Source organism: Equus caballus, chromosome X (assembly GCF_041296265.1).
Source record: "Equus caballus isolate H_3958 breed thoroughbred chromosome X, TB-T2T, whole genome shotgun sequence".
NCBI lineage: Eukaryota > Metazoa > Chordata > Mammalia > Perissodactyla > Equidae > Equus > Equus caballus.
The window spans coordinates 44,364,668-44,386,883 of record NC_091715.1 but is presented as its reverse complement, the minus strand read 5'-3'; the positions used below and the strand labels follow the sequence as shown (position 1 = coordinate 44,386,883).

The window sequence follows — 22,216 nt, the reverse complement described above, 5'->3', positions numbered from 1 at the left end:
GGCAGGATAAAAAATCAGTTGTCTTTCTATACACTAACAATAACGTAGCAGAAAAATAAATTAAGAATACAATCCCATTTACAACTGCAACAAAAAGAATAAAATACCTAGGAATAAAAGTAACCAAAGAAGTGAAAGATGTCTACACTGAAAAGTATAAAAGATTGTTGAAAGAAACTGAAGATGACACAAAGAAATGGAAAGATATTCAATGCTCTTGGATTGGAAGAATTAACCAGGTTAAAATGTACATACTTCCTAAAGCAATCTACAGATTCAATGTAATCTCTCTCAAAGGTCCAACAACACTTTTCACAGAAACAGAACAAAGAATGCTAAAATTTATATGGAACAACAAAAGACCCTGAATAGACAAAGGAATCCTGAGGAAAAAGAAGAAAGCTGGAGGTATCACACTCCAGGATTTCAAAATACACTGCAAAGCTATAGTAACCAAAACAGCATACTGTTTTGTACACACACAAAAATACTGGCACAAAAACAGACACAAAGATCAATGGAACAGAATTGAGAGCCCAGAAATAAACCCACACATCTATGGACAGCTAATTTTTGACAAGGGAGCCAAGAACATACAATGGAGAAAGGAAAGTCTCTTCAACAAATGGTGTTGGGAAAATTGGACAGCTACATGCAAAAGAATGAAAGTAGACCATTATCTTACACCATCCACAAAAATTAACTGAAAATGGATTAAAGACATGAACGTAAGACCTGGAACCACTAAACTTCTAGGAGAAAACACAGGCTGTACGCTCTTTGACATCAGTCTTAGCGGCATATTTTCAAGTACCATGTCTGACCAGGCAAGGAAAACAATAGAAAAAATAAACAAATGGGACTACATCAAACCAAAAAGCTTCTGCACAGCAAAGGAAACCATCAACAAAACAAAAAGACAACCTAACAATTGGGAGAAGATATTTGCAAACCATATATCTGACAAGGGCTTAATATCCAAAATATACAAAGAACTCATACATCTCAACAACAAAAAAAACCAACAACCCAATTAAGAAATGGGCAAAAGACCTGAGAAGAGATGTCTCCAAAGAAGATACACAGATGACCAACAGGCACATGAACAACATCATTAACTATCAGGGAAATGCAAATCAAAACTACAATGACAGGGGCCGGCCCCATGGCCGAGTGGTTAAGTTTGCATGCTCCGCTTCACAGCCCAGGGTTTCACTGGTTTGGATCCTGGGTGCGGACATGGCACTGCTCATCAGGCCACACTGAGGTGGTGTCCCACATGCCACAACTAAAAGGACCTACAACTAAAACATACAACTATGTACTGGGGGGATTTGGGGAGAAAAAGCAGAAAAAAAAAAAGAAGATTGGCAACAGCTGTTAGCTCAGGTGCCAATCTTTAAAAATAAAAAAATTTCCCTATTAAAAAAACAAACTACGATGACATATCACCTCACTCCTGTTAGAATGGCTATAATTAACAAGACAGGAAACAACTGTTGGAGAGGATGTGGAGAGAATGGAACCCTCATACACTGCTGGTGGGAGTCAAACTGGTAGCCACTATGGAAAGCAGTATGGAGTTTCCTCAGAAAATTAAGAATAGAACTATCATACGATCCAGCTATCCCACTGCTGGGTATTTATCCAAAGAACTTGAAAGCATGAATGTATAAAGATATACGTACCTCTATGTTCACTGCAGCCTTATTCACAATAGCCAAAACTTGGAAGCAACCTAGGTGCCCATCAAGGGACGAATGGGTAAAGAAGATGTGGTATATATACACAATGGAATACCCTTCAGCCATAAAAAATGATGAAATCCTGCCATTTGTGACAACATGGATGGACCTTGAGGGTATTATGCTGAGTGAAATAAGTCAAATACCATATGATATCACTCATAAGCAGAAGATAAAAACAACAGCAAACACACACATAGAAACAGAGATTGGATTGGTGGTCACCAGAGGGGAAGGGGGCAGGGAGGAGGGCGAAAGGGGTGATTAAGCACACGTATGTGGTGATGAATTATAATTAGTCTTTGGGTAGTGAACATGATGTAATCCATACAGAATTCAAAATATAATGATGTACACCTGAAATTTATATAATGTTATAAACCAATGTTACTGCAATAAAAATACATTAATTAAAAAAGACAAAAACAAACAAAAAATAATAAAAATAAAAAGTTGTAAAAGAAAATTATGCCACTCCCATTGACATCCTAGGAGCCCTGAACAGAGGAGGCTGTCCTTCCGATCCTTCCCACTCCACACCCTTCAAGACTTTCTTTAGGGTGGGTATTCTGCAGCCTACATATTATATCTAATAAATCCTGAATGCCGAGACTTCTCTTCCCTTTGCTACACACTCCTAAAGCTCTAGGCTACCCTTCTGCTGCTTCAAAAAAAGTGGTGTTCACTTTAACCTGATTTCACTTGGAATAAAAATGTGAAGTGTCTGTAAGTTTATACTCCCGATTTTTCTATCTCTCACAACATCTTGAAAAAAGCTTAACCTGAACAGTGCTTTATACTATCTATAGTGTCATATCCTATAGCAAGAGTCCAAGAGACCCAGGTTTGACTCGTGGTCAAGCAATTAACTGGCTGTGTAGCTTTGGGGAAGTTATTTAACTTTCTGGGAGAAAACAGTAACTCCCAAGAGCTATTGTAAAGATTAATTGGTCAGTAGAGTATATACACTTCTCCCTATTCCTCCCACAACTAAAAATCTTGGGCATTTATATTTAAAAAACCCCACAAAGACAACTCTGAAAGGTGAAGAGAAGAAGGCAGCCTGGGTGGGGACAGCATGACCTCAGGCAGTGGGTGTCAATAGTAACCAAGTGGGGAACTGGGACTTCCATTCCTGCCTGGCAGTAACGAAGTGGTACCCTCTTCCCCCACCATGAAATACAGTGTCTGAAAAGGCCTGCAAAAAGAGAAGATTTAAATAATATCAAGAATATCATAACACCTGAAATATCCAGGATATAATGAAAATAATCACTCATATCAAGAAGAAGGAAAATCACAACTTGAATGAGCAAGGACAGTCAACAATCTCAACACTGAAATGACACAGATGCTGGAATTATCTGATTAGTATGTTAAAGGAGTGATCATAAAAATGCTTCAGTGAACAATTACAAACATGCCTGAAACAAATAAGTAGACAGTGTCAGCAAACAATAGAGTCTCCACAAAGAAACAGAAGATACACGAAAGGACCAAATGGCACTTTTAGAACTAAAAAGAGCAATAACCTAAACGAAAACTCTTTGGATAGGCTCAACAGCAGAATCAAGGCAAAAGAGGAAAAAAACAGTAAACTTGGAGATGGAACAACAGAAATGATCCAATCTGAACAACAGAAAGAGAAGAGATTGAACTATAAACAACTATACACTAACAATCTGGACAACCTAAAAGAAATGGATAAATTCTCAGAAACATACAACCTACCAAGACTGAAACAGGAAGAAACAGAAAATCTGAGTGGACCAATTACTAGTTAGGAGATTGAATCAGTAATCAAAAATCTCCCAACAAAGAATAAGCCCAGGATCAGACAGCTTCACTGGTGAATTCTACCAAATATTTAAAGAAGAATTAATGCTAATTCTTCTCAAACTCTTCCAAAAAATTAAAGAGGAGGGAACACTCCCGAATTCATTTTATGAGGCCAGCATTACCCCGACACCAAAGCCAGAAAAGGACACTGCAAGAAAACTACAGGTCAATATTCCTGATGAATATAGATGCAAAAATTCTCAGTAAAATACCAGCAAACCAAATTGAGCAGCACATTAAAAGGATCATTCACCATGATCAAGTGGGATTTATAGGCAAGTCAATAAATGTGATACATCACATTAATAGAATAAAACAAAAAAATCATATAATAATCTCAATAGATGCAGAAAAAGCATTTGACAAACTTCAATATCTATTCATGATAGAAACTCTCAACAAATTGAGTATAGAACGAACATACCTCAACATAATACAGGTCATACATGAAAAGCCCACAGCTAACATCATACTCAATGGTGAAAGGTTGAAAGCTCTTCCTCTAAGATCAGGAACAAGACAAGGATACCCACTCTCACCACTCCTATTCAACATGGCACTGGAAGGCCCAGGCCAGAGGATTCAGACAAGAAAAAGAAATATAAGGCATCAGAAATGGAAAGGAAGAAGTAAATTGTCTCTATTTGCAGATGACATGATTTTATACATAAAAAATCCTAAAGACTCCACCAAACACTGTTAGAGCTAATCAACAAATTTAGTAAAGTTGCAGGATACAAAATTAACATGGAAAAATCAGTAGCATTTTTATACGCTAACAATGAATTATCTGAAAAATAAATAAAGGAAATCCAATTTACAATAACATCAAAAACAATAAAATACTTAGGAGTAAATTTAACCAAGAAGGTGAAAGATCTCTACACTCAAAACTACCAGACCGATGAAAGAAATTGAAGACGACACAAGCAAATGAAAAGATATCCCATGTTCACAGATTGGAAGAATTAACATTGTTAAAATGTCCATACTACCCAAAGCCATCTATAGATTCAATGCAATCCTTATCATGATTACAATGGCATTTCTTACAAAAATAGAAAAAACAATTCTAAAATTTGTATGGAACCACAAAAGACCTGGAATAGCCAAAGCAATCCTGAGAAAGAAGAACAATGCAGGAGACATCATACTTCCTGATTTCCAACTATATTATAAAGCTATAGTAATCAAAGCAGGATGGTACTGACATAAAAACAGACACAAAGACCAATGTAACAGTATCAAGAGCCCAGAAATAAACCCGTGCATATACAGTCAACTACTAGTTGACAAAGGAGCCAAGAATACTCAATAGAGAAAAAACAGTCTCTTCAATAAATAGTTCTGGGAAAACTGGATATTCACATATAAAAGAATGAAACTAGATGCCTAACTTACACCACTCACAAAAATTAACTCAAAATGGATTAAAGACCTAAATGTAAGACCTGAAACCACAAAACTCCTAGAAGAAAATAGGAAAAAAGCTCCTTGACATGGATCTTGGCAATGATTTTTTGGATATGACACCTAAAGTACAAGCAACAAAATCAAAAATAGACAAATGGGATCACATTAAACCTAAAAGCTTCTGCAAAGCGAAAGAAATGATCAACAAAATGAAAAGGCAACCTACAGAATGGGAGGAAAATATTTGCAAATCATTTATCGGATAGGGGGTTGATATTTAAAATACATAAAGAACTCATATAACTCAATAACCAAAAAACCAACAATCCAATTAAAAAATGGGCAGAGGAACTGAATAGACATTTTTAGAAAGAAGACATACAAATGGCCAACAGGTACATGAAAAGGTAGTCAACATCACTAATCATCATGGAAATGCAAATCAAAAGCACAATGAGATATCACCTTACACCTGTTAGAACGGCTATCATCAAAAAGACATGAGATAACAAGTGTTGGCATAGATATGGAGAAAAAGGAACCCTTGTGCACTGTTGGTGGGATTATGAATTGATACAGCCACTAAGAGTATGGAGGTTCCTCAAAAAATTAAAAATATAACTACAATATGATCCAACAATTCCACTTCTGGGTATATATACGAGGGAAATGAAATCATTATGTTAAAGAGATATCTGCACCCCCATATTCACTGCAGGATTATTCAGCACATTGTTTACAATAGCCAAGTCATAGAAACAACCCAAGTGTCCATCAACACATGACTGGATAAAGAAAATGTGATACATACACATACACACACACAACTGAATACTATTCAGCCACAAACAAGAAGGAAATCCTGCCATCTGCAACAACATGGGTGGACCTTGAGGGTATTATGCTAAGTGAAATAAGTCAGACAGAGAAAGACAAATATGTAATGATCTCACTTATATGTGGAATCTTAAAAAAAAACTGATAGAAAAATAGATCAAATTTGCGGTTACCAGAGGCATGGCTGTGGGAGGTGGGGGAATTCGATGAAGGTGGTCAAAAGATTAAACTTCTAGTTATAAGATAAACAAGTGCTGGGGGGGGGGGGGGTCCCGTGGCCAAGTGGTTAAGTTTACCTGCTCTGCTTCAGTGGCCCAGGGTTCACCAGCTAGGATCCTGGGTGCAGACCTACACACTGCTCATCAAGCCATGCTGTGGCAGCATCCCACATAGAAGAACTAGAATGACATACAACTAGGATATACAACTATGTACTGGGGCGTTGGGGAGAAAAAGAAAGAGGAAGATTGGCAACAGATGTTAGCTCAGGGCCAATCTTCCTTACCAAAAAAAGCCTGTCTTTAAAAAGAAAAAGTGTTGAGGATGTAATATACAATATGATGACTATAGTTAACAGGGCTGTATGGTATATTTGAAAGCTGCTAAGGGAGTAAATCCTAAAAATTCTCATCACAAGGAAAAAACTTTTCTTCTTTCTTTTTTTTGTATCTCTATCAGGCAATGTATGTTAACTAAACTTATTGTGGTAGTCATTTTGCAAAATATATAAGTCAAATCATTATGCTGTACACCTCAAACTCACACAGTGCTATATGTCAAATATACCTCAATAAAGCTGAAAGAAAAAAAGAAAATAGATTGGAAAAAATAGAGCTTCAGCAACCCATAAGACGAAAACAAAAGATAAACCCAAAGAAAACCACACCAAGAAATAGCATAATCAAACTCCTGAACACAAAAGACAAAGGAAAATCTTGAAAGCAGTGAGAGAGAAACAACACATCACCTAAAGGAGAACATCAAGTCCAATGACAGAAGATCTGTCATCAGAAACCATGAAGGTGAAAAAGAAGTAGCACAACAGTTTTCAAGTGCTGAAAGAAAAGAACTGGAAGCTCAGAATCTGATATCAAGTGAAAAGATCCTTCAGGAATTCAAGGGAAATCAAGACATTCCTATATGAAGGAAAACTAAGAGTATCTGTTGCCAGCAGACCTATCCTAAAAGAATGGCTAAAGGAAGCTCTCTATACAGAAAGGGGATGATAAAAGAAAGAATCTTTGAGAACATCAGGAAGTAAGAGAAAACAAGGGAAAGAGTAAAAATATGGGTAAATACAATACACTTTTCTTCTTCTCTTGAGTTTTCTAAATCATATTTGATGGCTGAAGCAAAAATTATAACACTGTCTGATGTGGTTCTCAATGTACACAGAGGGAATATTTAAGATAATTATATTATAAATGGGAGCATAAAGGAATTTAAAGGGAAGTAAGGTTTCTACTCTACCCAAACTGGTAAAATGTCAATACCAGCTAACTGTGGTAAGTTATATATGTATTATGTTAATACATAGAGGAAGCATTGAACAAGCTATACAAAGAAATACACTCAAAAAACACTATGGATAAATCAAAATGGAATTCTAGAAAAGGTATAAGTAACCCATAGGAAGGCAGGAGACAGAAAACAGAGAAAAGAACAGAGGGAACAAACAGAAAACAACAAACGACAGACTTAAGCCTTAACATATCAATAATTGCACTAAGTATGAATGGTCTAAATATACCAATTAAAAGAGATTGGCAGAGAGGATAAAAATAATACCAAAATACATGTTGTCTACAAGAAACGCACATAATATTAAATGACATAAGTTGGAAAAGGGATGAAAAAGATATACCATGCAACCTTTAACCAAAAGAAAGCAGGAGTGGCTATATTAATATCATATAAAGTAGACTTCCATGCAAAGAAAATTACCAGAGACAGAGAAGGACATTACATAATAATAAGAGTCAATCCACCAAGACATAGCAATCCTAAATGTATATGCATCAAACAAAGCTGCAAAATGTGAAGCAATAAATGATAGAACTCAAAAGAGAAATAGACAAATCAACAATTATAGCAAGACATTTCAACATCTCCTTCTCAACAACTGACTGAACAACTAGATAGAAAATCAGCAAGGACAGAGAAGAATTCAGCAACACCATCAACCAACAGGAGTAAATCTACATTTATAGAAAACGCCACCCAACAAAAGCAGGATACATATTCTTTTCAAGTGACCATGGAACATTTACCAAGACTGACCATATCCTGGGCCATAGAACAAATCTCAATAAATTTAAAGGAACTGAAACCATACAGAGTATATTCTCTGACTACTATGGAACCAAACCAGAAATCAATAACAGAATGATAAAGGAAAATCTACGAACACTTGGAAACTAAACAAAATACTTCCATATAATTCATAGGGCAAACGTGAAGTCTCTAAGGAAATTAAAAATTACATTGAACTACATGAAAAGGAAAACATATCAAAATTTGTGGGACACAGCTTAATCAGTACTAAGAGAGAAACTGGTAGCACTAAATGCTTACATTAGAAAACAGGACAAGTCTAAAATCAATAACCTAAGCTCCCACCTTAAGAAATTAGGTAAAGAGGGTCAAAATAAACCCAAAGCAAGCATAAGGAAGGACACAACAAAGTGCAGAAATCAATGAAATTGAAAATAGAAAGACAAGAGAAAAAGTCAATGAAACAAAAAGATTGTTCTTTGAAAAGATCAATAAAACTGACAAACCTCTAGCAAGTCTGACAGAGAAAAAAAGAGAGAAGACACAAATTTTCAATATCAGGAATGAAATATCACCACAGAGCCAGCCTGCAGATATCAAAAGGATAATGAGGGAATACTATGAACAATTCTACATACTTAAATTTGACAACTTAGATGAAATGGATCAATTCCTTGGAAAGCACTAACTACCACAACATACCCAACATAAAATAGATAATTTGAATAGTCCTATACTATTAAATAAATTGAATTCATAATTTTAAAACTCTCCAAAAAGTTAAAGATTAGGCAGGGTGTTTAGCATAGTGACTGGCACATTAGCTAGTGCTCAATAAACAAGGGCCATTACCATTTTATTTATATCATCACAACCACTCTCAGGGAAATTGAGGCGTCACAGAGAAAATCCTTTGCTAAAAAGTAAGAGAGTCAAAATTTGAACCCAGATCTGAAGCCAGTGCCATTTCCTCTAGAGCTTAGAATACACACCACAGCCACCTCCTTGGGCATGTGCCAACCAATACTTCCTTTATAGACAGAAAAACTGTAAAAAGGTAAGGTTTTGCCAAAGCCCAAACATCAATAATGCTCACCAACTAACTTTCTCCACCAGTGTACAGCAATGATTCTCAAAAGTTAGGATGCATTAGAATCTACCGGTTTGTTAAAATATAGATTACTGGGTCTCAACCCAAGAATTTGCATTTTTAACAAATTCCCAGTTAACGAACTACACTTTGAAAACAACAATATACAGTAATGATATGTCAGCCCGCCCATCCCCCAACATCAGAAGCTGTCACGCTCCACAGAAAGGGAAGGAATTGAGACAGAATGTTGTTCTCAATCAGTGGTTCTGAGGGTGGCCTCCACTCATCTACTGAATCAGAAACCCTACAGGTGGGGCCTACCTATCTTGTCTTTTAATAGGTCTTCCAAGTGATTCTGATGCATGCTAAAGTTTGAGAACCACTGCTCTACAAATCAAAGTGTTTTTGCAAAACCCAGCCCTTTACAGCAGGAGAAATAGAGCTGTACCATCTTTTTACCACTTTTGAAAACCTGGGCTCTGAAGCCAGAAAATTCTAAGATCAAATACAGACTTAGAAAGTAACTGAACCTCCATGAATTCCAGATTCTCACCAGCAAAATGGAATAGTTGCCTTCCTTGCTATAACCTTTCCAGGAAGTAATTTGGCATTACTAATCCCTAACTGGACTTTAAGAAATGTAGTCTATGAAGTCATCAGAGATGTGAACAGACTGATATCACCTATAGGCATTTACAGGCTTAACTGCTGTGAGCAACCACAAAAAGAGCACAATATTTGGTAATTTTCAATCATGCTGAAGTACAAACTTAAATGGAGCACTGTGCACCTAGTGTATGTGTGTGAGAGCCAGCGAGCAATGCACTGAGTAAGCAAGACCAACCACCCACCAAGGACCTGATTCTCAGCTGGCTCCCTTGTTCTCTGGCTGCCCATACAGAGAAGCATAAGAAGAGATAAAAACTTGGTTTCTTTCACAGAAAAAAATAAGGCAGTTAATTTGTGTCAGGGTGTACACAGAAATACAGGACTCACCACAGAAATGTGATTAAGGGGGTGCCTGGCTCATAAACTCATTTCCACATTTGTAAATTTGGAATTCTTAAAGGCCTCAGTGGTGTTCCTTGTAAACGTAAAATCTCTACTGTGCAAAGGTGTTCACCATGATGTTTTTCTTTTTGTTTTAACCAGCACTCACATCAAAATGCAAAACATTTCCAGAACCCCCAAAGTTCCCCTCACATCACAATATTATTTATAATATAAAAAAGTAGAAATAACGTAAGTATCCAACCCAGAGGAAATGATGGAGTAACTGATGACACATACATACGGTGGGATATCAGAAATCAGGTTTAGATTGAGTATTTAATTACCTGGTAAAATACATTATAATGTTAAGTAGGAATAAAAGTCAGGTTACAAAATGGTATTTATAACACAATCCCATGTTGTAAAAATAGCGTATTCTAAGTCAAATGACAGGAGTTAACGCAACAAAAAATTTAACAGTGGACTGTGATGGATATTAGACCCATAGGTAATTTTTTATTTCCTTCTTTACTCTTTTTGTATATTTTCTACAATGAGCATGTCTCACCTATATAAATCAGGAAAAAATTTAAAACATTATTTAAAAAAGAAATATCTAACTTTCAAGGCTGAGCATGGATTGAGATAATTTATACAAAGTTGCTGTCATGAGGCGTGGCACATACTAAGCACTCAGGAAGCACATGTTCCTGTTTCCTGTTCCCAGACTGTGGAGTTAGGGTCTCTATATGGAGGGAAGGAGTTCACTTTCCAGGTTTGAACCTACACACTTCCCACACAATCCAAAGAAAGGCCACAGGCAATAGCTTTTTTCAAGAAGACACTCATTCGTTCGTTCAAAAATGTACTCAGCATCTGTTACATGTTTAGCGTTGAACTAGGGGATATGAAAAGTGAAAAGATATCTCTGCCCTCAGGTAGCTCTGACTAATGAGTGACACAGATGTATTTATAACTATGACATGATGAAATAATTACTTTCCATAAGGATGTACACAAAGTACAATGGGAACCCAAAGGAAGGATGCCTTTTACAGAGGAGGTATGCTGTGAATCGTAAAAGGGAGGACATTAGTAGGAATAGCATGTGCAAAGACAAAGTGGCATAAAGGAGTGTAAAAATTTCCCAGAACTATAAGTAGTTCAGTCTTGTTGGACATAAAGAACAAGGGAGGAGGAATGTGGGAAATGAGACTGATCAAGTAGATCACAAAAGGTCTTGTTTGTCACACAAAGAGACGGAATTTTTTTCTGTAGGGGAACCACCCAAAGAATTTTAAGCACAGGAGTGACTTGATCAGCACTAGCAAAGATACCAGGAATCCTGAAAGATATCTTAATCCCCACTTATTTCCAGGGGAAAGGAAGAGGCTCCATCCTCTAAGCCTCTCCCCTCTTAAATGAAATCATATGAGGCACTAAACAGAACTCTACACCTGGCAAACAGTAAATACTCAATGAAGATCAGTTGAGTATGAATTTGGATGTGCTGTATGGGACAGTCCCTGCTGAGGGCAGAACTTTAGCAGCACCAGCACCGTCAGTTTGGTCTTGGGTATGATAATAGGAATAATTCCTTTGGAAGGGACTAGTGACAAATGAAAATTCTAGAAACTAACAACATTCAACAGGAGGAGGTAGCCACATACGGCTTTGTTGTACAGTAGTCCCCCCTTATCCACAGTCAACTGCAGTCTGAACATATTAAATGGAAAATTCCAGAAATAATTCATAGGTTTTAAATTGCATGCCGATCTGAATAGCATGATGAAATCTCACGCCATCCTGCTCTGTCCCACCTGGGTGCAAATTATCCTTTTGTCCAGCTTACCCACCTTGTATACACTACCCACCCATTAGTCTCTTAGTAGCCATGTCGGTTATTAAATTGATTATCGAGGTATTGCAGTGCTTCTGTTCAAGTAACCCTTATTCTATTTAATGGCCCCAAAGTGCAGAGTAGTGATGCTGGCAACTTGGATGTGCCAAAGAGAAGCTGTGAAGTGATTCCTTTAAGTGAAAAGGTGAAAGTTCTCGACTTAATAAGGGAAGCAAAAAAAATCCCACGCTGAGGTTGCTAAGATCTACCACAACTTTATTGTTAAATTGTTCTATTTTATTATTAGTTATCGCTGTTAATCTCTTACCATGCCTAATTTATAAATTAAACTTTATCATAGGTATGTATGTAAAGGAAGAAACACAGTATACGTAGGGTTTGTTGCCATCTGCAGTTTCAGGCATCTACTGGGGGTCTTGGAGCATATCCCTCGTGGATAAGGGGGGCCTACTGTACTCCACGGCACAAATCCCTCTCATGGTTTTCTTTCCATAGCTGGGATTTAGGTCTCAGTAATGGGATAATATTACAGTTTTATTCCACACACTAACCTCTCTGGAATCCAGGGTGACAGGTGCTTATGTGCACACATAGTTAACTGGAGGGGATTTATTAGTGGTTTTATTCCTGCTGCTTTATTCTCTTCTGCTTGATTCAATTTAGTTGGATGGTTCTGCAGATAAATACTGTAGAAATAAAATACTATTGCATTGCTGCCTCCATTTATTGAGTGCACGCAAAATGCTTTAAATAATCAGGAAGGGTGTATTAGATATATTTTATAGGTGAAGACAATGAGGCTCAGAGAGGCAAAGTAACTCATCCAAGGTTACTCTGATAGCAAGTTGCAAAACCACAACTCAAATCTTCCTTTGTTGGACTCAAATATCTCAAAAACGCAGTACTGTCTCCTCCAAAGCCAGTGTCTGAGGCAAAACAACACTGCCAGAATACAAAGATGATACTTTCTTTGTGGCTGAAAAGAAAATATTTTCTAAACAAAAAATACAAAAGAAGGGTGCAAAGAAAAAATACATATGGAAGAAAGGGAGAAATCCGAGAACAATGTCAGTTAAGCCCTAGTCTGCAAGGAAGGACGTAAGAACCTGGGTCTGGGAGGTGGGCTGGGGCTAATTCTCTACAAGAGAGGGGAAAAAAGTTTCTGAGCGAGAACCTAAAAACAGAGCTGAGAAAGCAGCGCACAAGTGAGCACCTGGCCACTGCACCCTGTCCAGCCTGGCCTGCCCTTCTTACCTGCCGTGAAACCAGTCCTGGCACATGTCACACTCGATCATGAAGCGGGTCACATCGTAAGGCAGGCGGCAGAGGCAATACACCGGCACCGAGGCCATCTTCGCCGGGCCTTGGAGCGTTCTGCGGCGGGCCGGGTTCTTAACGTCAAGAAGAGCAGGAGGTGGCAGCACGCGTCCTTTCTGGACGATGGCTGAGCACAAACAACACTTTTTAAAGAGTGAATCAGGTCCCCCAGGGTACCAACCCTCAGTTCACAAATGGGCAGTTACTGCTGCTGGGATGCAACACAGCTGGTGCGGCTGTAGGGGGCAATCGGAGAAAGTCCACTGGCCTCCAGAATTTCTTTAACAAATAAATAACGGCACTCTGCCGTCGAGGCTTTTTTTAATCCCTACCTCCTTCGGCCCCCAGAGTCAGTGATAACTTCTTTCCGGGTTTCAGGGAAATATCTGACGCCTTTTTAGGAAGCTTCTTTAATCCCTCACTGCACCCTCTCCTTGCCCGCAACCTTGCTTCCCAGGGCTCTCTATTATGACGTAAATCATAGCCTAAAGAATGAGGCTGGGGGTACCTCAGAAAAAGCCCCTTCTCTCACCCCCAAAATAGGGGCACCTAGAGAGAGATAAGGGATCCCTGGAAGTCGGCTCAGATTACTCGAAAATTACCTCGATGCCTTCAGGAACAAGGCAGACAAGACTAGTTGCCCAACTCAAATCACAGTTCTGGGGTTTCGGTCTGAGAGTTTAAATGATCTCCTTCACTCTCAAAATCATTCCATCCCCGACCAGTCGGGAGTCTCATCACTCTAACAACTGAAATAAATTTCCATCTCAAAACTGATCAGATCCTCTTCTACTTCAAAGACGACAGGGTTCTCGCTGCACCCCTGAACCTAAAAAGGATCTTTTCAAGACCCCTGCAACTGATTAGAATTTCCCCACACTCCTGCAACTAAGCAAAGATTTTTTCTTTCCACTGCTCGCAAACTGGCAGGAATCTCCTCACAGCTCCCTCAAAATGACGAGAGCTCCCTTGTCCCCCAGAACTGACAGGGATCTCATTGTAGATCCCAAAACTGACAGAATATCCTTGCAGCCCCCGAAACTTACGAGAATCTCTTCACGCCTCCCAAACTGACAGGAACCTCCTCACACCCCAAACCTGACAAGAATGCCTTCGGTCTCGACCCCTACAGGGACCTCCTCATCCGCAAAGCCGCGGGGATTCCTCACGCCCGCGGAGCTCAGTCCCACCGACGCGCCGGGGCCGGGCTGGCTCCGGGGCCGCTCGGCGCCTCGCTCAGCGGAGGCTGGGCCAGCAGTTCCGGCCCCACCGGCGGCGCGCGCCGAATTCTGGGATCGTCACGGCAACGCTGCGAACCTTGCTCGCCTTCCCCTCGTACCGCCCGCTGGGGCGCGCGGCCCGGGCCGCCCGGTGGTGCTTCAGGCCAGCTTTCTCCACAGCTCTGTCCCGGGCCCGGCCGTTCGGGCCTACTGGAGACCGCGGCTCAGGCCTACTCCGGCGGCCGCCCGGCGACCGGGCGAGCGGCGTTGTCGCTAGGCCGGCAGGAGATCGCCGCGAGCAAACCAACAAGGAATGAGATGAACCGGCAAGCCAGGGCGGAGAAAAACGGCCCGGAAAGTCGCCGGGAGAAGCCCGGTGGCGGTGGTGGGCAATTCGGAGTAGTCAATAAAGTTTATTCAAAACAACGAGGAAGTTGAGGCGGAGAGGGGAGGAGAAATATGGGGTAAACAGCTACCATATTGAGAGTGGCGGCGTCGCTGCGGAGAGGCGACCCGACCGCCATCTTATGAGGGCCGGGCGCACGAGGGAACCGCGGCAAAGGCGGGGAAGCGAGAGCCGCCAGCTCCCGCGTGACGCCATCAGGGGCGGAGCGCCACCTTGAGAAACGGGAGGCGGGGATCGGCTGCTTTTGGACCCGCTCGTCTCTCCTAGGTACCCAATCGATGCCGAGGACTTTGAAGTGAGAGGCGGGGAAGCCGCCATGTTAAGCGAGGCAGTCGCCTGGCTCCATTTTGAGTGTGGCCAGACCTTTGCCAGGCTTCCTATTCCTGCGGGTAAGCAGGGAATGAAGCACCCCCCTCCGCCACCACAAACACACTGCTCCTCCCCAGCCTTCTCCTATGAGAAGAGGTGAACTCTGTGACTGCAAACTGCAAAATTAATAGGTGGCGGCTGGGACAGGCTTGGGCCAGAGTAGAGGCGGAGTGCTCACGGTGGCTCCCGTTTATTGAGCCCCTTAAGCGCGCTCACGCGGTCTTCGAGTCGTTTATTCTTCACCCTATAAGGAAAGCTCTGTTACTATCCCCAAGTCGGGGCACGGGCTTAGGGAAGCCAAGTGGCTTGAGTTTCAGAGCCAGGAAGTTGAACTTTGCACCCTCAACTACCCCCGCATTCTGTACTCGGTCCTTTGCTCCTAGTTCCTCCGTAAAGCTTATGTCAACTTCCCAGCTCCCTCTGAACTGTCTCTTCCTTGACCCGCACTGGTTCAGTTCAGATACAGTTAAAGGATCTCCATGCACATATCCCATGATTTTCTGACGACAGCCTGAGGGTGGGGTGGGAGAAGAGAGTGAGTGAATGGAACTCCACACACATGCTTCAAGATGGCGCTGGTTTTCTCAGACATTCTGGAATATTGTCTAGGAATCCTCTTACTATTGCATTGTTTCAAAGGGTCCCACCGCTTTGAAGAAGAAAATGTGTGTGTGCACACTAGTTGCCAAAGTGATGGTGGGTTAGGACCTGGGGATACAGTGATGAAAAGAGAGACTGCAGTGGGAAATTGACAGCCATGTGGGAAACAAGCTTGAAAATAAACAATTGGACTGCAATATCCAGTAAGCTTTTTTAGCTTCACAAGGAGGCAGGAGGGTGTTGGCTTCAGCAGCACATATATTAAAATTGGAAAGACAGAGAAGATTAGCATGGCCCCTGCACAAGGATGATATGCAAATTCATGAAGAGTTCCATAATAAAAAGTAGAGGGAGAAGGTGGCAGGAGGGAGGAGGCTTGTTGCATTAGTCACGGAAAAAAAGGATGAGGCCTGAATCAGGATAATTGCAGCAGGGGTAGAAAAGGACCAGATAAAGTGGGGTATTTTGGAAGTTGAATAGGCAGAGCTTGGGGACTAATTGAAAATAGTGAGTCTGTGAGTGAAAGGAGTGTGAGTTCATTTCTGGGTTGCATGTCAGAGTGGATGATGGTGCCATTGACAGAGCCGGGGTACACAAAGGAAAAGCAGTTTTGGTGGGGAAGAAGAGACTAAGTTCAGTTTGGAGTATGTTGAGTTAAGGTGTATGTGGAACATTAATTCACTCACCCAGCAATTCTTTATTGAGCATCTACTATGCACCAGGCACTGTGTAATGGTGGGCCCTCCAGAACCAGTTCACCTGACCCCATCTTATCAACAGAGTAATTAAGAGTGGGTTTTCAGGAACTGAGAACCCTTGCCCAGTTCAGGCCAGTTGAGACCACCAACCCATTGACTAGGCCTGTGTCTAGTGACCTTTTTGATGTCAAGGAGCTAAAAACTCCACCCTCAGATCATGGTAATGCTGCCATTTTGTGAACATGCTTCCTATGAAGAGGCATGAAGCTTGACTACGCTTGCACAGATCATCAGTTACCTCACTTTTCCTTACCTCCAATCATCTATTCCCACACTTCAGACCATCTTGCCGCCTACCCCATAAATATCGCTGAGTCTCCATTTTCGGGGAGGTGGATTTGAAATTCCTCCCCCTTCCTCACTTGCCTGCCTTGTGATTAAATCCTCTCTCTGCTGCAATCTCACTGTCTCAGTGATTGGCTTTCTGGGCAATAGGCAGAAACAAACCTGGTTTGGTAACAACTGTGCTAGATGCTGAGGATGTAGTGGTAACCCAGATAAGTTCCTGGTCTTCCTTGTGCTGACATTCTACTGGGGGATCAGTCAATAATAAAATGAGTACAATTTCATTCATATATTAATTGAGCACTTCCTATATACCAGGCACTGTTGTAGGCACTGGGGATTCAGAAAAACTCCCTGCCCTCCTGTGATTCACATTCCAGTGAAGGAGACAGACAATAAAGTGAGTCAAGTAAGAAGATTTCAGATTGCAGTGAGTGCTATGAAGAAAATAGAACAAGTTATGGCATGACGATTTGGAAGATGGAAGGTAGTCTATTTTAGATAGGGTAGTCAAGGAAGGCCTCTTGGAGAAGGTGATGTGTGAGCTGAGAGCTGAATAAGAAGAACTGGCCAGGGACAGAGCAGAAGGAATAAAAAGTGCAAAATCCCTAGTGTCATGGCGGGGGGGGGGGGGGGGGGCGGGGGACAGTTCAGGGCACCCTCTCCAATAACATTTATGTTGGACCAAGCATTTATGATGGACTGGGCTGGGTACAGCTTGGGGTGGGGGTCTCCAGACATGAGTAAGAGACCCTGTATATACCCTTAAGAAGTATACAATCCAATGAAGGAGGTAAGGTTCAATGAATAACAAGGCTGAAAAAGGTCAAACCCTAAGTCTGTCTAGAGGTATGAGCAACATGTGTGGGAACAGAGAGCCACAATTAACTCAAATATGTTCAGTGAGTGTGTCGGAAAAATCTTCATAGGAGATGGCATTTGACCCAGGTACAGTGGTACTCACCCCTAAAAGTTCCTCCCCAGTGTTCTTAGGAGGTGAGGTGGGGGTGCTAAAGGATAATGGGGAAGGCAAAGCTGTCAGGGGGCTGAATCTGAGACAGTGAGATTTGCTAGCAAAGGAACTGTTTGCACTGCCATGGATGGGAGGCAGCTGGTTGCTGCCCTGGAAATGTGTGTTCCAGTTGTGTCTCTCATAGCGTCAGTGCACAATCCGAACTGGGTGCCATAATACAAGGTGTCCCTGGAAACCTTCCTCCTCTACCCCACCTCCACTTGACAATTGTAAACATTTATTTTTAATTTCACAGGCAATAGTATATACATTCCCATTGTAAACATTCAAACAGGGTGAAGATCTTCCTGACCACCGCTCAATCCCTGCTTTTATTTCCATAGAGGGAACCTCAGCAAGCTCTTTTCCAATTCATCTTTCTGCATATATGTACATCTAAGTGTTGAGATGAAAAATGATGAGGGCTAAAGTAAGCTATAAAATAGATGAGGAAAAGGGAAAAAATATAAGAAGATATACAGATGGCCAACAGGCACGTGAAAAGATGTGGAACATCACTAGAGAAATGCAAATCAAAATCACAATGAGCTATCACCTCACACCCATCAGAATGGCTATTATTAAAAAGACAAGAAATAAGTTTTGGTGAGGATGTGGAGAAAACAGAATTCTCATACATTGCTGGTGGGAATGTGAATTGGTGCAGCCACTGTGGAAAACAGTATGGAAATTCCCCAAGAATTAAAAATAGAACTACTATATGATCCAGCTATTCCACTTCTGGGTATTTATCCAAAGAATATGAAAACACTAATTTGAAAAGTTATGTGCACCCTTATGTTCATTGCAGCATCATTCACAATAGCCAAGACTTGGAAGCAATCTAAGTGCCCATGAATAGATGAATGGATAAAGAAGATGTGGGGTGTATATATACAACGGAATACTATTCAGCCATAAAAAAGGTGAAATCTTGCTATATGCAACAGCATGGATGGACCTTGAGGATATTATGCAAAGTGAAATAAGTCAGACGGAGAAAGACAAATACCATATGATTTCACTCATATGTGGAAGATAAACAACAACAACAAACAAACACAGATACAGAGAACAGATTGGTGGTTACCAGAGGAGAAAGAGGTGGGGAGAGGGCGAAAGGGGCAAAGGGGCATACGTGTACAGTGACAGATGGAAACTAGACTGTTGGTGGTGAACATGATGTAGTCTATACAGAAGTCAAAATATGGTGATGTACACCTGAAACCTATATTTTATAAACCAATGTTACCTCAATAAAGGTAGATAGATAAATAATGAATAAAAAGAGGGGGAGGGGCCGGCCCCGTGGCCAAGTGGTTGAGTTCGTGCACTGCGCTTCGGCGGCCCAGGGTTTCGCCTGTTCAAATTCTGGGTGCGGACATGGCACTACTCATCGGGCCACGCTGGGGCAGCATCCCACATGCCACAACTAGAAGGACCCACAACTAAAAATACACAACTATGTACCGGGGGCCTTTGGGGAGAAAAAGGAAAAAATAAAATCTTAAAAATACGTGGGGGCAGGGGAATGAAGAAAAATTTCATGGGGAAGAACAGGCTTGCTCCAAAACAGACTTGAAAGTACAAGGACAGTGAAAACAAAAGACAAAATAATGACAACATTATCTGAAAATTTACTGTGTGCTAAGAACTGTTCTAAACTCTTTATGTGCATTAACACACTTAATCCTTACAGCAACCCTAAGAGGTAGTACTACTGCTATCCTCATTTTATGGATGAGGAAGCTGAGTATAGAGGCTTTAAATCACTTGCTCAAGGTCACATAGCTAGTATGTATACAAGCTGAGGTTCCTGGCAATATAGGTCCAGAGTCCAGGCTCTTCACGACTCCATTATACCACTGCTGTGGATTTAACAGCAACTGGAGACTGACATCCATGCAATGGGAGAAGGCGATCAACAGTTCTTTGCATAATTTGAATCACAGAAGCAAAACTTGATTTACACTAACTTGGAATAAAAACTAACACTATAGTCCCCCAGGTGCCAGACTAAGTAGCTGAGAACACCAACCCACTCCTCTAGGGCCAGCTTTAGGGGGTATGCCACCTGTGCAGAGCTCTGCTCCCAGAAGGGGCTGCAGGCTTGGTTTAATGCTCTGCTGTTGCTGTCTTGAAATTCTTATAATTTTATCTTTGTACCTGTGTCTTGTAAATGTAGTCCAGTGTGACAATGGAGCACACACATGAGCAGAAGAGATGCACTGGGTGGCAGTGCACACAGCCTGTGGGCACGGCAGGTGGTGTGCATGCTGAGCAGTTGGTCAGGCCGCCTGGCATGCACAAGTACATCTTGGGCAGTCCAGGCCACCATGGGGCCCAGGGGGGGACGTTGGGCCACTGACAACAGTGGTAAGGAGCAGTGGTAGTGTCGGTGGCGATAGCCCTGAAAGAAAGGATGGCCTCTGCATGGGGACAGTGATGGGACCCGTGGTGACAGGCAATCTTGCCCTTGTGTCACCAGAGCCTGTCCCTGCAGCATCTGCACAAATAGTAACTCTGGCCTGAGCACTGAGACAGGAACTGCTGGTGCTCAGGCAGTAAACTTTGCCAGTAAATTATTACAAAATAAAAGTGTACCCATGGATATTGCAGTAAAACACATCAGAGGGTTATTAGAATTCTTTGAAGAGTTTAGAATCTCTAGTTTTGAAAACTGGTGCAACATTGCAAAGCGTATATCCACAGGCTTAGAAATGGAAATTAAATTTAAAGACCATCACATTAGACACATTAGACAAAAAGCTTTGGGTGAACCAATTATTAATGAGGAAAACAATTTAAAAGTGTTTTCCTTGTACTTGAATATACAGTGGTAGAATGCATAAAACAGACATTTTGAATTATAAATAAATCATGAAGGCATTTTCCATTTCTTTTATGACCTTGTCTTAGTCTGTTCAGGCTTCTATAAGAAAAATGCCATAGACTGGGTGGCTAATAAAAATTTATTTCTCCCAGTTCTGGAGGCTAAAAGTCCAAGATCAAGGCGCTGGCAGACTCAGTGTCTGGTGAGAGCCTGCTTTATGGTTCATAGATGGCCATCTTCTTGCAGTGTTGTGAACGCGGTGAAGGAGCTCTTCAGGGGTCTCTTTTTTTTTTTTTTAAGATTTTATTTTTTCCTTTTTCTTCCCAAAGCTCCCTGGTACATAGTTGTATATTCTTCATTGTGGGTCCTTCTAGTTGTGGCATGTGGGACGCTGCCTCAGCGTGGTTTGATGAGTGGTGCCATGTCCGCGCCCAGGATTCGAACCAACGAAACACTGGGCCACCTGCAGCGGAGCGCGCGAACTTAACCACTCGGCCATGGGGCCAGCCCCTTCAGGGGTCTCTTTTATAAGGACACTAATCTCATTCATTAGGGCTCTTCTCTCAAACCTAATCACCTACCGAAGATCACACCAGGGGCTAGGATTTCAACATATGGATTTTGGGGGGAAACATTCATTCAGTCTCTAGCAGACCTCCACAGTTACAGGAAACGTCAGAGGAAACATTAAATGCCATTGTATAAATTTATATTTAAAATTAGATTCAGACTTACACAAAACTGATTTGTATAAAGAGTTAAATCTTTTTAGAAAAATTATTCCACAAGAATCATTAGCTCTAGAGCCAGCCCTAATGGCCTAGTGGTTAAAGTTTGGTGCTCTCACCGCTTCCTGGTCACGGAACCACACCACTCATCTGTCAGTTGCCATGCTGTAGTGGTGGCTCACATAGAAGAACTAGAAGGAATTATGACAAGGATATAAGGATATACAACCATGCACTGGGGCTTTGGGGAGGAAAAAAAAAGAGTAAGATGGGCAAGAGATGTTAGCTCAGGGCGAATCCTTCTCTGCAAAAAAAAAAAAAAAAAAAAAAAAAAAAAAAAAAAGAACCATGAGCTCTAGACACATCAAAATTTGTATTTTGAAATAATTCATCAGAAATCTATCACAATGTTGTCACAGCCTACAAGAAACAGCACTAGTAACAGTTGGATCAGCAGAAAGCTCCTTCTCAAAATGAAAAGTTATCAAGTATTATTTGCCACCTTGTGACTGAGTTTGCTTTCAATTATATTGGTTGAAAACAGAGTTGCTAAAAACTAAATTTGGATGACTAAATAATTGAATTTGCAGAAAAGTAAGCCATAAAAATCTTATGATCAATCAAGATATCACA

At 41.0% G+C, this 22,216-nt stretch overlaps 1 protein-coding gene and 1 non-coding gene across 5 annotated transcripts in view; one reads left to right on the top strand and one right to left on the bottom strand.

The window, feature by feature from the left end:
- The window catches only part of PHF8 (PHD finger protein 8), a 113,268-nt gene extending 98,097 nt beyond the window's left edge, over nucleotides 1–15,171 (bottom strand). The window contains exons 1-2 of one of the 4 annotated variants that reach the window (XM_005613879.4): nucleotides 14,419–15,171; nucleotides 13,310–13,499 (exon numbers count right to left, since the gene is read on the bottom strand). In XM_005613879.4, coding sequence (XP_005613936.1) covers nucleotides 13,310–13,407 — 98 coding nt within the window. In that variant the 5' untranslated portion in view covers nucleotides 13,408–13,499; nucleotides 14,419–15,171. The remainder of the gene's footprint in view (nucleotides 1–13,309; nucleotides 13,500–14,418) is intronic. The other 3 variants (XM_005613880.4, XM_070257338.1, XM_005613878.4) reach the window with 3 other exon arrangements.
- A 1,033-nt stretch (nucleotides 15,172–16,204) lies between these two features.
- On the top strand, nucleotides 16,205–16,309 carry LOC111771677 (U6 spliceosomal RNA). Its single transcript, XR_002805605.1, has one exon. It is a non-coding gene; the product is annotated as a U6 spliceosomal RNA (small nuclear RNA).
- Nucleotides 16,310–22,216: the final 5,907 nt, after the last annotated feature.